General features: G+C 42.2%; 1 protein-coding gene across 2 annotated transcripts in view; it reads left to right on the top strand.

Moving 5' to 3' along the window:
* Positions 1-533: 533 nt before the first annotated feature.
* The window catches only part of RPS6KA2 (ribosomal protein S6 kinase A2), a 337,677-nt gene continuing 320,728 nt past the window's right edge, over positions 534-17,482 (top strand). The window contains exon 1 of one of the 2 annotated variants that reach the window (XM_075924624.1): positions 534-817. In XM_075924624.1, coding sequence (XP_075780739.1) covers positions 770-817 — 48 coding nt within the window. In that variant the 5' untranslated portion in view covers positions 534-769. The remainder of the gene's footprint in view (positions 818-17,482) is intronic. The other variant, XM_006134512.4, reaches the window with a different exon arrangement.

Raw genomic sequence — 17,482 nt, 5'->3', positions numbered from 1 at the left:
TGGTTCCCCTGGTCACAATTCAAAGTTGCAATCTCCTGGACAAACTCTGAGGGGCTGGGGGAGAAGGAGAGTGGTGCATAAAACTTGCAGTTCTGAGTGACAATGAGCCAAGCCCAGTATTTGCAAATCATATAAATATCTGTGTGTTTGTGTAGTATCTTTGTGTAGTCTTCTCTTTTTCCCATTCCAAGGAAAAAAGTCTCTGGTTCATTTCAGAAAGAAATGTAAATGACAAGCTCTTTTATTGTGCTTGGCTGAGTCATACAAAATGCACACAATTAACAGGTGTACTGCGGCGAACGGCACACAGTCGGCATAGCTGGATGTCTTTCAGTGTCAGATACTGAACTAGTTTCTTCTGTGGCATGGGCTTTGAAGGATCAGCCAGATGTGGAGCTCCAGTACATTTTTGCTTTCCCTTACATTTCTTTTCCCTGCAGATAAGAATCTATTGTAACTTTGCAATTATTTTAAGAAGATAGGTGCAGCCTGCAGGCTTGTTTCTTTTTTTCCCCTCCTGCTGACAAACAGAGCTAGGCTTCAGCTGAAGCTAGAGCTGCTGTGTCTGTCCACCTGATTTGAGTCAAAGATTAGATCCAGTTGAGCCCTTGCTTTTTAATCTGTTGCTGTGATGGGGCTGCTGTGTGACATGCTGAGCTAAGCTGGTTGCAATAAGATGACAGGGAAGATGAAAGGTGTTGAACCCCTGCAGAATGGTTCAAGTACTTGCAGAATCTGACCGACGCCACAGTTTTGTATTCTGACAAAAATGATAAAGCTGTCTCACAAGAAGCTACAAAAATTGTTCCTGAAAAAGGTAAGGTGCTTCTTTGCTTTGTTTGGGACCAGACTGATGACAAAGTTTGCCAGTTGAATTGTTCTCGTGCTCACCCTTATGAAGGCACCATTGTCCTCCACCTGAGATGCATTACCCTTCTGTTTCACTAAGCTAGTTTTTTTCTTTGTGGTTTTAATGCTTTATTCTGTGTCCCAAACTAGACCTACATACAGCACAGAATGCTGCATATTTTAAGTCAAGGATAGTCACTGTTTAGAGACTTTCTCCTCCTCCTCAAGTTATCTTCTCTCTCCCCCCCCCCCCATCTGGGTTACCTTAGGTTGAAATACAGGCTGTTCCCATCAACTTAAAGGTTAATGTTTACTGCATTTCACAAAGTGTGGGGCACCTCATTCTAGTAAGTAGAAAATGATGCACCTCCACTGACTACTTAGCAGTTTAAAAGGAAGAAGCTGTTGTTAACAAAATCAGAATTGCCCATATTTCACACTTATACCATAAACTCAAGTATCCGCTTGTAATTAGTGCATTTCCAAGTGGTGTAACTGAGAGACTCTGGTATAACACTTTCTAGGTTCAAAGCCAATTCTGTCTAAAACTCCCTGGTGAATCTGTCCCTGGTATAGTTGTGTGTTTAAATGCTGCCAATTGCTGTACTGAATAAAGTAGTCTGGAAAATTGTGTGTAGGGGTTGGGAATCTGTTGTAATCTGGGAGTAACAACTTTGGTAAAATAGTTTTTAATTTGTCTCAGCAATTTAGCTCAGTGTGGTTTTTTTTTTTCCTCCCTGAGCCTGTGACCCACCCCATTTCAAGCATTGGTATTTAATATTTAGGTACTATAGTACCAGCCTTATTAAATGCCTTGTTAGACAGTTGTGCTACCTGAAGGGCCTCTTTCCCTCTCCCCAAAATTTTAGTTTTTATCCCATGGTGTATAAATGTACAATCACTGATTCTCCCCCACCCCATCTTCATATACTTGCAGTTTATTAGTGACACGTAAGACGAACAGTTTAATTCAGCATGACTCTCAGTTTCAATGTATTGTAATTTCACATTTTCCAGAATGTATTTTCACATTCACAGAATTTCACATTGATCTCCATAATATTTGCTTTTGCTTAAAAAAACATTTTGATTATATTCTTTTTGGAATAAAAAGAAACAAAGCCCTTTTTGAAAACATTGTCTCGGTGCACTATAGTCACAATCCGATTTAATTGCTGAAGATGAGTATACTCTTGTTGTGAGGAATTCTGTAATTTTTAATGTTGGTATCATTCACCTCTGTGTAACTGTCTTTGGGAGATTCTGCAGGCAAAGTGAACAATATATTGCCCTTCCCCCAAGAACATGTACTTTTTATAGTACTGAAATTTGTATGTGCATCATATGATCAGAAAATGGTTGATTTGTGTGTGCATGTAGTGCTCTAATTCCTAAGAGAATTATAAATAGATTAGGAGAATTTAAAAGTTGCATAATTCACCTTTCCGCCTTTGGCGTAGTTTTAAGAAATGCACCCTTATGCAGTCAGGGTATGTCATTGCTGAGCGACTGTTTGCAACTGATAAAGTAAAGCTGGTGCAACCTAAAAAAGAACTGAACATTATTCAGCCTGAAAATAAAACAGCAGGCCATCGATAGCATCAGTGCTTTTTTTGCCAATGAAAAAGGTACTGGTAGTTCAGGGGAAAAGTTGTTGAGCTCTGACAGGAGATGCTGGTACTGCGTCCCAGGCAGTACCATGACAAAAAAAGCACTGGATAGCATTTGGTGTCCTGTAGCAACTTTCTTTACCATGAAAAAGTACATCAATGTGGTACCACACAGTCAATACACTAAGTAGAATTGTTACCTGCCTATGTTTATGGCTAAGGCAAAGATTCACTAAACATACTTATGACTAAAATGATACGTCACAGATGGTGAATTTTTGTTTATTACCAGTCATCTGTCCATGACTTTTGTTAAACAAAAATTCACAGCCTGCGACCTGTCCATGATATTACTATATAAATACCCCGACTAAAACTTAGCAGCTCCTGGGGTTCTGGGCACCACTGCTCTGGGGGGTTGGAGGCCAAAGGTTAGCTTCTGCACTGGCTTTGGGGACTGACTGACTTGAGATATACCTGCTCTGAGGCCATGAGGACAGCTACCCAAGTAATGGCTCTTATAGCTAGCTAGACCTGGGACAGACTCCTCAACTACTGCTTGGGCACTCTTCAGGACTGGACGCTTCCCAGAGTCAGCCAACCTGGGACCACCTGAGCAATGACTGGTCCCAGGGCCACTCCAGCTGGGGGGCAAATAAAGCTTTTTTTTTTCAATAAAATACCTTCTATATTTATAGAAATAAACCTAAAAACATTTTGTAAATGTCTCTGCATCACACCTCAAATTTGGAGGAGGAGGATGAATCAGTATAGAGACTTTTTTTTTCTTTTGGTAAGAGTCAGGAAAATCACTGCAAAATAGATTAAATTATGCTAGGATTCACATGCATATTTCCAGTTCAGTTCATTATAGCTGCATATTTAGGTCATAATTGGACTTGAAATGAGACAGATCTGCATTTTATAATCTGATGGACAAATCACAGCATTAAGTGTCAGCAGATTGCGGTCCCATTCCTGCTTATGTCACAGATTTGCTCTGTGATAACTAGAGCTGTTTGAAATTTCAATGAAAATTTTTCATGAAAAATAGTGAATGTTGTTCAGTCAGCTCTGATGACCAGGTCACCCTCTAGTGGCTACTCTATGAAAAGGGACGAGGAGTCCTGTGGCACCTTATAGACTAACTGTAGCAGTATGGAGTGGAAATCTATCAACTTCATGAAGAAACTTGCCTTCAGTTAGTCTATAAGGTGCCACAGGACTTCTCGTCGCTTTTGCAGATTCAGACTAACACGGCTACCCCTCTGATCTATGAAAAGGATATGACCTCCAATAACATTACCTGGCAGCTAGTGATAACTTTGTCATGGGTCTGCAAACGATGGGGCTGTATCTGGCCTTAGAGTTCCATTGCCCTAATCCAGCACTCCTGCCAGGAAGCGGTCTCGGGGTTCAGACTTATAGAAGTATCAATGCTAGTAATTTTGAATACAAAAGAGGTTCTGCATAAGTAGCTGTAGCTTTTCTTTAAAAAAAATCATGCTGTGTATTACTAGGCATGCTGGAACAATTTTTATAGTTGGAGGGGTGGGGGGTGGGAAGGGTTGTTGAATGCTATTGAATCAAACTGTAAACCTGCATAAAATGAAAATCCCCTCAAGCTAGAACAAAAAACAGGACTATGTAGCACTTTAAAGACTAGTCTCTAAAGTGCTATATAGTCCTGTTTTTTTGTTCCAGCTACACCAGACTAACACGGCTACATTTCTATCTGTATCCCTCAAGCTAGGGCATACAACACCATCCCCTGAACACCTAGATCCAGCACCTGTATATATTAGTGTGTTTTTTTTTTAATGTTATCCAGTATAACACTGGTGTAGAAGCTACCCACAGTAGTGGAAATCCCTTTCAGGGACTGTTCCTTAAAGCATTTACTCACACAGCTGATCCCAGTGGTTTTAGTGGAACTACTTGTATGAATAAGGAGGATGATTTGTAGATTCACTTTAGCTGGTCCGTTCTGGCTATAGTCTGACCTCCAGCACCTTGTAGGCCACAGAACCTTACCTACAGGCTCTCGTAGTAGGCCTATAACCTCATTTTGAATTAGTCAAGTCCTCAAATCTTGATTTGAAGACTTCAGGTTACTGAGAATCAACCATTTACAACCATTTAAACCTGGAAGTGACCTGGGTCCATGCTACAGAGTCACTTGTTAAAGTGCTTCTGCTCTGAATATGGATTGAAAATGGCATTGTAGGATTCTAGCTTAGTCTCAATGGACCTGTCCCAAAGTGTTCAATTTAAAAGTAAATTGATGTGCTTTTTTCTTCATAAACTTAGGCTACTCTCTAAGGGCATGTCTACACTACAGTGTTATTTTGAAATAACGCATCTACACACAAAATGCATTTCAAAATAGCATGTCCACATTGAGTGGACTCTGAATCGCATTTAAGGCTGGCCGGAACCAGTTCCAGCAGGGCACCAGGTCAGGACTTACTGTGTGGGGCTGCTGCCTGAGGCTAAAAGGGACCCTCTCGGACAGCCCATTCTCAGGTTTCTCTGCTTGCTTGTCTACCTCGATGAGGGACAGCAAAGCATTTTTTCTCTGCATGCTCTGGTTGCCCTCACTCGGGACACCACAGCACTCTGCACCATGGAGCCAGAGCTGTCCCTGGGCACTCTGGTGCTTCTTTTGGACGCATTGCTGTGAGCCTGGCTGCATTTTCTGCAGGCTGCAATCTGGGAGGTCCATCGGGGGCTGTCAGTATCCAGGAGGCCCTGCAGGAGAGCTTCCACCCTGAGGAGCACTCCCTGGTCTGCCCCACTGGGGACTTGTGCCTCATTCCTCCCTCACGTCCTTCCACTTACCCTTCCCTAACCCCCTTTGCCAATGTCAAATAAAATACACATTTTCATGAACACAAACTCTCTTTATTTAACAAAACTGGGGGGGAGGGAATGAAACTCTGGTGAGACTGGGGAAAGGAGGCAGGAGAGGGGAGAAGAGAGGGTGGGAGAGGGGAAGGGGAAACCTGGAGGAGGGAGCTGGAAGGGGGAAGAAGGGGGAGGGGAAGCTCAGGGCTCAAGGTTGGGGGTCTCATCGGACCAACTTGATTGTCATGCAGACCTGTTCCTGGGTTCGCATGTGGCCTTTGGTGGCCAGGCTGGCAGCTATCTTACCATAGATGGCCGTGTTCCTCCATCTAATGCAGAGATCATGAACACTGGGGGCATTCCCCCCCAAACCTGAATAAGGTCCATGATCTCTGCCCTGGACCAGGAAGATGCCTGCCTTCTCCGAGCCCTGGCAGGCTCCTGGGGAGCGGTGGAGGGCTGGCTGCCAGTGGCTTGCTGGCTCATGTTTTGGGGCCACTGGGTCAGGGACAGTGACTGCTGGCTCTGGGCTGGTAGGCTTTGAGCTGGCATAGGCACTGTGGCCAGAGTCTACACCTTTAAGGGCTCCGTGGAGGGGAGGAGGGAGTGGAGTGTTCTAGGTTGAGGCTGGAGTGGCCACCAGGGCACCCTGGGAAGGCTGGAGAGCCCCTATTTTGAATTAAGTGTCTACACAGCACTAATTTTGAAATAGCTATTTCAAATTTGGTGCTATTCCTCGTAGAATGAGGTTTACCAAATTTGAAATAAGCGCTCTGCTATTTCGAATTAATTTCATAAAAGTGGTTTGTCTGTGTAGACGCTAGGAAAGTTATTTCGAAATAAGGGCTATTTTGAAATAACTTTGCTGTTTAGACATACCCTAACAGCAAAGTATCTTTTCTCTTCCTCTCATCCCCATCTACATGTTTTGTTAAAGTGCTACCAGACTAATTGTTGTTTTAAGTTTGTCCCCAGTACTATCATTCATGCAATTCAGTGTTTATTCTGAGCATTTTTTAATCTTAAAAAAATTCTACAGAAAGAGGTGAAAAACAGCTTCTATAGGCTTTCCAACGAGACAATTCTATGAAACTTGGTATTCATAAAAAACCCACAACCTTACATAAACTACTTAATATAAAATATGGGTATAAAAGTCATTATTGTAGTAAACTATAATTTAATAACTGAATAAGGATGAAAATAAAAAGCAGAGCATATTTTAGTTTGTGTCGTGTGGGAGGGAAAAATAGACTCTTAAACACATGTAATGCAGAGTATATCACTGTTATTAACAGAGGATGCATCCTTTGTTAATAAAGAAAAGCATGTCAGCAAAAATGTAAATGAAGATTTTAGTGGCCATCACCTTTTTCATGAATCTGATGCTGCCAATATTTATTGTAGGGTTTGTAACATGCATACCAACTCAGTACTGTTAGCAGGGAGGAATCTGACTTTTATTTCCCAGTGAAGAGAGTGATGATTTGATAGTGATTACAATATTGGCAGAATATAGCTCTGTGATGGCTTATAATAAATGTCTGTGTCATACTGATCACCACCACCAATGAAAGTTTCTGTCCTTAAAGAACATATGGTTGAGTCATTGATCCCAGGGAGAGAAGAATGAAAAGCAACATGAATCTGAAGATGTAACAATCCTCTAGATGTCTTGGGGTACATTCCGGCATATGCGAGTCATATACATGGGGAAGGTATTTCTTTAATCTTTACAATGAATCTCATTGTTCTTCAGATACTGTGTAAAAATTTTTTACCTGTTTCTAACACAATAATTTTTCTTTGTGGCATATGCAGGCTTCTTTTCTATTGCAAGGTTGGCTGTGAATTCTAAGTTGCTTTTGCAGTGTGTGGTGTGCTAGCTCCAGAAGTGGCTGCATTTCAATGAACGTGGGGTAGGGGTTTGGAATCCAGGATGGAATGTCAGAGGTCGGTCAGTATGTGCATTTTTGGATGGGGCCATTTTTTTCCCTCTTGCATCTCCAATGCAACAAATTCCTGTCTACTGTGATGACAGCACAGTGTTGGGCTGACAATTATGAGGAAAATTAGAGATGCGATTTCATTGGATAACTATATTTTGGGTTTAAGGTGGGGGAAATAATCAGGTCCCTTGTCTGCTGCCAGATTTGCAGAGTCTCATGCTGCTTGTGCCATGCTTAATATAGTGTTTCTTTTTAACAGGGGCTCGACAAATCAAGGTTAATTTGAATGTTTGTATGATGATTGCCATTGAACTCAGTTAAATTAGAGTCATTTTTCCAGGTGTCCCATATTCTGCATAAGGAACTATGGTCACCCTACCTATAATGCCTATAAGAGACCAAAAAGAGACCAAAATTAGTTGCTGTGGGAACCATGCCTTTGAGATTTTTTCCCTTTTCCCTTAGTGCATATGAACTATGCTGGACCCCAGCCTGTGGTCCTTACTGACAAGAATCTCCCTTACTTGCATTCATGCTTCCATTTTTGACAGCAAAACTAATGTGTGCTAGTAAGGGATGCAGCACAGGATACAACATTGCATATGTTAAAAAGTGTTAGGTAGAATCCTGCAAACTAATTGTGGATTAATCCCATAAACAATTGAAGATCACCATTGCTGTTTCTCTCTCTTTAGGGTGCCTCTTCAGTTCACTCAATTTAGGCGCCACCACCTTTACTACAGGGGTGGGCAAGAGGCAGCCGGTGGGCCAGATCCAGCCTGCCAAACCACCTGATCAGGCCCGTGGCCACCTCCCCAGAACCCTTAGGCAGAGAACAGCTCACACTCTGCTCTGGATGCTGGGGAGAGAGGAGGGCGGCTTTGTGCACTGCCCTGCCCCCCAGCAAAATCTCTGAGCTTTCATTTGACCAGTTTCCAGTCAATAGGAGCTGAGAGATTTTACTGGGAGTAGAGGCAGTGTGTGAAGCCTCCCTCTCTTTGCTCTCTCCCCATGCTCAGAGCAGAGATGTGATGCAGCCAGCCCATGAGCCTGGAGCTGCAGTAGACAGGCAGGGAGCCTGTCTCAGGTTCCTGCAGGGCTGCTGGCTGGGAGCTGCCTAGGTAAGTGCCTCCCAGCCAGAGCCTGCCTCTGGTACCCCACCTCTTCTCTCTCCTCCCCCCCCAACTTCTTGCCCCAGGCCACTACCTAAGACCTCTCTACTCCTTTCCCCATTTCTCCCAGGTCACAGCTCCCTCCCATACCCTGCACCTCTTCCTATACGCTGCCCCAGGCCAACATCCTCTCCTGCACCCATATCCCCTCCTTAATTCTGAGCCCTATTCCCTTGCCCCAGGTTACCACCCCTTCCTGGACCCCAAGCTTCCTTCTGCACCTTCATCCCAGACCCCACACACTCTCCACAGAAGTGCAGCCCTTGACCACTTACCAAATCTTGGAGTGGTCACCCATTAAAAATTATTGTCCACCCCAGGTTTACTAATTCATAGGGCTCAGGGCCAGCCTTACCCAGTTTATAAGGCTCAGGACATGACTTTCTGTGGGCTTGTAGACCTTTTACCAGTGAAATAGCCTTATACAGTATTATCCCTCACCTTATTTATTAACCATTACAAAAACAGACTACACACACTAATCACACAATGTCCACCACTCCCAATAAAGCAGGCAAACTTTTCATGCTGGCCAATCAGGATCAGGTTGTGCTCCTCTAGTTTATGCACAATATGGTCTGCAGTGTGTTGAAATGTGGCAACTCTGATCTTGGCTGTGTCCTGGAGTTAGGTTCCAAAGAACTGACTTTTGGACCTCACTTTAATTCCACAGTGGGTAACCTGCGACCCACCAACTGCATGAAGCCCATCGGGATTCTGTGTGTAGCCTTTGAGGCCTATTTTGTTTACCATTGCTCAGGTGCAGGGTTGCCAGATTCTGCTGGTTTCTGTCCATGTAGTTTATTGTTGTTGGGTTTTTTTCCTGCTGGAACAGGCTGATCCTCTCCAGTCTGGCACTGTCTGGTCTGGCAACATCCGTGGTCCAGCATGATTTTTAGTTAGCCAGATGTCTACTTATCATGGATGTGGCCACGTTTCATACCATTCCATAAAGTGTGTTTACAGCCACCAATCCTGGCTTTCAGTGTTCTGTGCTGTTGGTTATCTCTAATTTACCCCTAAATGTCTTCTAAGAGCCCAATAAACAATGGAAGTATAGGTAATGGCATTAGACAATGCTGACCTCCTTTGGTTCAGCAAATTCTGTGGCTCAGCACCAATCAGGTCCTGAGGGGCTGGACTAGAGAGGTTCAACCTGTATCGGTACAGTTATATGCATCTAAAGCTAGGGTACGTGAAGTGAGGTGTATGCTGATTGCACACAACATTGCCAGTGGAAGCCATGTGCTCCCTCTGTATCCAATCAAAACACGGCTACAGTTCAATCGGCACACCCCAGAAATTGTAGGTACACAAGTGCAGTTAGCAACAATACCCTATCCCAGGACATCTTGGTAACAACAATCTTGTAGCCTACTGAATTGAAGGAGGGCCACTCGTGTAGCCCACTCACTGACCTAGGCTGCCCATCACTGGTTTATATAGTAAAATTTGAGTTCTGCTTAGTTTTATCATAACCAATCATTTTAAACTAAAATACTACAAAACTGTATTTATTTTTTTCTCCAGTCCTAGTTCACTATGAAACAATTCTTTAACCAATCATACCCCAACACTTTAGTTGATTTAAATGTTGCAAAATTAGTTATTGAGGATAGGAACAATTAAAGAATCGGATAAAGCTCATACAGATAAACAATAGAGAAGTGGGAATCAGAAAGGCAAAACAATAGAGATTTTATAATTGGAACCATGGAAAGATTCCTTGCCAGACAGAAAGCTATGAAACAAAGTTGCCATTAAACACAGCAAGATCTGTTTCTTTATTTGGTGATGCTGAGTACTATTAGGATAGGGGGCACCTTCTTAATTTGATATTGCATTATTTTGATATAATTTAGAGGCAACGTGACTGCTTCTTAGCTCACCCAGTGCTAAAGAAGCTGTAGTAAAAAGGCCTCTGACTTTACAAACTTAATTTTCATTGCACTAACACTGTTGTGGCAACTATTGTGAGATTTAGAAATGGCAAGGATTCATATTGAGAGAAAAACATTTGACTTGTGTTTGAGAGAAACAAATTGCTGTTAACCTCCAAGGAGATGAGCAGTGCTCCTAGTGAGACTTTTAAAATGAAACAGAGGCAGTAGCTCTGTCTAGCTGATTTATGTTTGACATGAAACCTCCTTGTTCCGGTGTAAATTCTGGAGATGAAATAGCTCATTTGTCTTCCTCAGCACAAACAGCGGATGATGTTGATTCTTTGTTCTCCATGTGCTCACTTCTCTTCTCTCACCTTTAAAATATAAAGATGAGAGAGAAAAACTGGCAAAGACTGATGCTTTAGCAGCTATGATATTGACAGCTAATTTCTGCATTTTTAGCTGCTTGTCTCTTTCAAAATTGCTCTTATTGAGCTTAGCACTTGCTTAATGCTTTGCTGGCTGTTTGTCTACACAGAGCAAAACAACTTTTCTCAGAACCCTGTGTGTTGAAGAGAGAATACCCTGGGGGTCATAGCTGCTACCAGGAGATCTCTATTTCCAGCATGCTGCAACTGAGCCTTGTTTCCTTTTGTCAGTCCAACTTGGGCGGTGACATGTATGGCACTTGCCAAGATTCCTTGGTTTTGCAGTCCGTGGGCTAACACATCTTCTGCAATCATGACCCACTGGCGTGTTCTCAATAGCACTGAAAAAGATGCAGTAGAAAGCTGGACTTTGCTGTGTTCGGATATGGGCATACTTTCAGTGGACAGTGCTTTTGCCTCCCTGACCGAGGACGAAGGACCCTTGGAGCCATCTACTGAAACTTACACATCTCCAGTGGTAGGTGACTTTTGACTGAGAGGCTCGGTATCAGAATGAAAATTTGGTAGAATAGGGTTCAAATATTGCTTATCGTTTCAAGACATAAGAGATACTTAAAGTTGCCAAATCTACAATAGTTTGCTTGACTGATGGTAAGCAAAACAGCTGAAGATTCAATTTTGATTGATGTGAAACTGAACTGCATATAACTGATACATTAAACTAGTGTGTGCAATAATTTTATGTCTTAATTTATTATCTAAACTGCATTTAAAGAACTTGGAAAAATACTAACAAACTGTTTGCCTTTTGCAGCATCAGTATAGATTTTGACAAAGTTCATCTATTGAATTAGTCTTCCTTTTATAAATTTTAAAAATATATATTTTTTATTCTGCCTTTCCCTTCCCTCCTCCCCCCACCAAACCCTGGAGACTTATTCCCACATAGGAGTAATAGCTTCTCTGGGGCACAAGGTAGTAATATGCTCTTTGAAGATGAAGCAGCATTGTTGTTATAGCAACTAAAGTCCACGGCTATATGCTGAGTGTGCAAAAATGTGATGTTTTACTATTACATCCAATTATTCTTGATTATGGCACCCTTTGATATTGCACTGCTAGCTCTTGAAACTTTCCATGAAATGAAGCTTAACAAAAATTTTAAAGGAAACGAACTTTACCTTGTTTTCACGTGTCAAGCCAGACTCTTTCATTTAATAACGTATTGTTTGAAACTCTGCAAGGGTTCAAGATAAAGCAGACAGTGGGGTTCTCATGTATTATGTATTTACTAAGGATTTTACTCTCAAGCATCTATCTTGATCCAACTGGGAACAGACTTTGATGTTTGGTCTGCTCGAAGAATGTTGCCCCTGGCATTGAGGAAACTTCTCTGATAAACAGAAATGTTGGTTTTTTTTGTGTTTGATGTCTCTGGGAAATGCAGCCATTTCCCTTTTTGAGACATATTCATTTCCTGTAAATGTGAAGGCATTATGAACCCCTCAAGTGTGAACTTCTTCAGGCTTGTAGATAGAAAAATCCTAAGAGGCTGACTCATGGGCACATGCCTATTGTCTGTTGCATGCCACAGCTGGTTGTAAGTTATGATGAAAGATGACTAAAAAGCTACAGGAGCTGTGTTTGCTTTTTTTTAAAACAAAAACAAACCTGTACATGGCTTATTGCTATGGGTATACTTTGTCTCAAATTAGAAGAGTACAAGAGACTCCTGCAAGCACCTGGGAGTAGCCTGATAAAGACTTCTGCTCAGATGCATGGTGAAAGGCATCACCTGCCTGTTCACTGATTGTCCCACAATCAGTTTGTAGCGGTCTTTAAAACATTAGTAACGTGTACTCACAGCTTTTTGTAGTACCCAGGTGCTCAGTGTGTGATGTCAGTCTGTAGCACAGGATTGGGAAGATGTCTACATGAGAACTCTCTCTTCTCCCCGCCCCCACTTTAATTTACCTCCTATCATTGAATCTGTTGGGCACATGAGAGTGCTTTCATATGTTGGTCACCATGCACTTAGAGTACATGATTGCACTTTAGAGGATTCATAATTATCTGATGGGAAATACCTGACCTTGCTCAGCTCTTGGCTTTTTCTATGCCTTCTTATGCCCTTCCCTTGCAAATGACTCTTATTTATAAAAACCAACATGGTAAAACTTTAACCATTGCCGGTGTTGGTCTGTACAGTCATTAGAGAACAGAATAAGATCTAGCTGTAGTACTTGATTCTGGAGGCCTCTCTTGGCACAGAATCACATTTGTGCAATACTGAGGGATTTTTTTTAAAGGGTTAAAATTAGCAATTCAGTGTTAAGATTCCCACAGTCCCTATAACATTGCTCCCTTTCACTTGACACATGCAGTATCTATATTTTTTGTTACTGATCCTTATTAATTGTAATACCTTTGGACATAGGCCTGCTCACATTGAAGCCAATGGGAATTTTGCTGTGGAGTCCAGTGAGAGTAGAATTGGACTCGGGGGTTCTTCCTGAAAAAATGCATAGAAGAGGGGGAGGAGAGGACACCGGAAGCTCCGTGCCACCTGCAGCTCATATATATGCCCATCAGGCAGGGCTGTCCTTCAGATTTATGGGGTATTTAATAGTAATACCAGTACTATTAAGCTGGTGTCCCTATGCCCAAAAGCAGTCAGGGGCGGATGGCAATTTTTTAGAGGTATATTGCTGAAGATTATAAAAATCACATGAATAAAATATCTTAAACTAAGACCCTATAGATTAAAACAGTAAATTAAAAAACTGACAGTATATTCCTGGGGTTGGCAACTGGCTTCATTCCCATTTGAATGGCTCTCTTGATGGGTTCAATGTTCTGCTAATAGGTCTGACAGGCTTTTTCACTTTTAAGTTAACTAGATCCTCTCTGGAGGAAGCAGAGCCACTGAACAGGGATAAGAAGAGGCTGGTGGGTAGACATGAAGGGCTAGTGGTGCCCCAAATTATGTTTACAACTGCATATTCTGCATATGGGTAAGGATGGCCCTGTCATCAGCCACCTTGGGGGGGAGGGGAGGAGAATAAAAACCATTGTGATAAAAAGGCCAGATAACTAGATATAGATTCCTCCTTCCCATTCCCTGCACCCTATTTTCCATAGGTGAATGGTTGTATCCTGATGCCCCTGTCCAAAGTTATGGCTTTATTAAGAGTGTTCTTATGGGGCCCAGGAAAAAACTATTAGCTCTGAGAAAAGTTTCAATAAATATAATTTTAAATGCTTAAGGGTTCTGCAGTTCAAAAAGCAGTTGAGTTTTGGAGGTAACTACAGTGAAAACTAATTACACTAAGGCTCATCTCCAGTAGGAAACCGCATCTTAAGCAACCACTTTAAAGTAACTTAAAGGTCCCAGTCAAAGTCTTTCAGCATAAAGACCTAGTTTTCTAGTCCTTTGTGCAGTAGCTTAAGACACTATTCATGTGCTTTTAGAGAAGTCCATTTCTCTCACAATTTTGAGGCCTGTCCTATATTCTTGGGATCGTACATCCATCCTTCTCTCACACTTGCACAATGTTAGACCTCTTGTTGAACTAGGGCTTGTAGCTGCATATATCTTACAATCTAATCTTTATTTCTCCAACTCCTTGTTCCTTGAGTTGGATAAACAGAGAATTCTTGGATATTTACTCAGAGTTACTACCCAGCAACAAATAGCTTAATGCTGAGTGGTCCTAAACTTGCCTAACACCTTCTGACTTGGGGTGCTTAACTCGAAATAAGCTACACAAATTGAACTACGTCAACTGCGTAGCTTATTTCGAAATTAGGAACGTCTACACAGGATTTATTTTGAAATAGAGCACTCTTCCTCCAACTTCCCTTACTCCTCGTACAATGAGGGCTACAGGAGTCAGAGTAAGATTTCTCCAGCTTGACAGTATTTCAACATTATTTTGAAATAACTGCCTGATGTGTAGATGTGGACTAGCTTATTTCAAACTAATGTTTCTGTGTAGACTTACCCTTGAGGTACGTGGTACTTCTCAGGACCAGATCAAAACATTCTGTCCTGAAAATTGCTGACCTCTACCAATGCATGAAAACTATAACTGTCTTCCTCCCCATGGTCTTATAATTTGGCTTGGTGATTTTCCCCCTTTGCTGGACTGCAACATTCTCAGCAGTCATGCTAGGTGTATTTATTTTAGGGTGCTGAATCAGCCACAAACAGTGCAGTACCAACCTCAGGAATATCTGATACTGGACTATAAGGGTATTTTCCAATCTTTTTTCACCCCCTCTGTTACCTGCAAGTGATATCAGTGATGGCTTTTAAGTACAATTCTGTCCTCTTAACATTATCTTCAATTACTTTGATTTGGGGTACATATTCTCTCTCTCTCTCTCTTTTTCTCCCTTCATCATACCTCTGTCCTATAGCAGTTTTATTACTGGAGAATATCCTTACTACTGGAAGTGGATGAACCACTGGTTTCTTGGTGGAATTTTACCTCTAAAATTTTGAGAGGGTGATAAACTTCTGATGTCTAACTTGCATTTTGGAGTGAATTGTAAAGTCAGGTTGAGACATTTCATTGTCTTCATACGTTATTAATACAGGTTGAACCTCTTTGGTCTGGCAACATCCATGGGCCAGAAGGATTTTACTTAGCTGGATGTCCATTTACTATGGGTGTGGCCAAATTTCCCATGGTCCCATAAAGCTTGTTTATAGCCATCAGTTCTGGCTCTCAGTGTTCTGTGCTGCTATTTAACTCTATTTTACACCTCAGCATCTTTTAAAAGCCCAGTAAGCAGTGCAAGTGTTGGTAATGCTTTGACAAATTCTCTGGCTTGGCACCAGTCAGGTCCTAAGGGTACCAGACTAGAGAAGTTCAACTTGTACTTTAGAGAATTTATTGTCAGTTGACTTTGTCTTTTCACTGCCATAAACTCTTTCTGTATAGCACGCTGCCTAAGGGCAAGAAATAGAATGCAGAGATTTCACTTGTAGAATGTCTACGTCCCTGACCATTCTTACAATATGACGAGTGCCCCAATGCCTTTTTGCCCACAGATAACACACAGGTCTCTCTCCTGGTGCTCTTTTTTTATTTAAATCTCCAAATGTCCTTCATACACTAGCTGTGACATTTCAAGTCTCACCAATGTGAGAATCACAACTTTCCAGCCTTTCATATTGCACCTGGCTTAACTAAGAGCACATCTAAATTACATTCCTCTGTCAAAAGAGGAATGTAAATGAGCCTGATAGAAAATGCAAATGAAGCGCGGATTTACAAATCTCGTGCTTCATTTGCATAATCGTGTGAGCGCTTTTTCGAAAAAGGGTTATTCTAAAAAGAAACTTCAGTCTAGATGGGGTTCTTTTGGGGAAGAAGAAAAAAAACAACCACCCTTTTTTTTGAAAGAACCCACACTCCTCACTTTTTCAGGAATATGGGTTCTAGACTGCGGTTTCTTTTTCAAAAAACCCTTTTTTGAAAAAGTGCTCTCACATGATTATGCAAATGAAGCACGAGATTTGTAAATCTGCTCTTCGTTTGCATTTTCGATCGGATTCACTTACATTCCTCTTTCAACAGAGGAAAGTGGTTTGCACATAGTTGACTATGAAATTAGACATATGGCTAGCATAAATATTTTAGCTTTGCGTCTCTGTTAATACTGATTTATCCCTTTGGGTACACTTCCTGTTTCCACTCTTGTTATAAATATAGTAATTATCATTAGATTTCTACCCCACTTTCTGAGGATGTAGTCATAGGACCTGTTGGGGGACAGGAGAGAAGAAACTTCAGCATTTGCTAGATATATATACAGCTGTTTTTAAGCTTATATTTCTGGACTCCTGAAGATGAACAGAAATATTATTGGGTGTTGTCTAAATAAACTGAGTCACCTTCTTACATTTTAAAAATGTTTGGTTTAAAATGTATAATTTTACTGGAGATTTCTAATCAAGGAGAAGTGGAGTGGGGTGGCCACACCAAGTTTCACTTCAGTCTTCACATATTGCTTCTACCATTGTAACTGTGGGCTTGCCCATGTTTAAAACTCAAATAGCACCGTTGTTGTTGTTGTTGTAGTAGTGCTTCAGTTAGGATGCTACCTACACTGATGGGAACCCTTCTCCCATTGGTACAGGTGTTTCACTTCCCTGAGAAGTAGTAGCTATGTCAACAAGAGAATTCTCCTGTCCAACCTAGCACTACCTACACCAGGGGCTAGGTTGATTCCTCCTCTCCCTCCACCTTTGGACATGGGCATCGGGTGAAAGCCCAGCTGGGGAAGGCAAGACCCAGCCTCACCCCTTCAGCCTGAGGCCCCACCCTGGAGTCAAGCTCCCCCCACCCTCCAGACCGATCCAGTTTGGCCAGGTGGAAAGCCAGGATTAACATGATGCACTTGGCCTGGCCCTCGCCAGCAGCTGGGAAAAGCCGCATTGCCCCAATGTGGCTGTGTTTTCCCCCTCACTCCCAGTGGCCTGGTTGCTGAGCTGGGCTGCCTTCCCTGGGGGCCAGGGGTGGGGGATCTGGGCTGCGACACCATGGTTCCAGCCTTCCCCAGCAGTGGCCCCAGCCTTACACAGTCGGTCATGTAGGCAGTTTTGGGAAGGCTGTGCCTTCCCTTGCCTACATTACCGACTGCCCATGCCTCTGGGTGCCATAGCTGAGTTGACCTGACTTTTTAGTGCAGACCAGGCCTGGGCCTGACTGCAGCAGACATTGGAACCTCTTACTGAGAACAGCCTGGAAATGCTCAGCAGTTCTACTGTTC

This window comes from Pelodiscus sinensis, chromosome 3, assembly GCF_049634645.1.
Source record: "Pelodiscus sinensis isolate JC-2024 chromosome 3, ASM4963464v1, whole genome shotgun sequence".
NCBI classification, from domain to species: Eukaryota; Metazoa; Chordata; order Testudines; family Trionychidae; genus Pelodiscus; species Pelodiscus sinensis.
The sequence above is the reverse complement of the archived record's forward strand: the minus strand, read 5'-3'. Positions and strand labels throughout refer to the sequence as shown.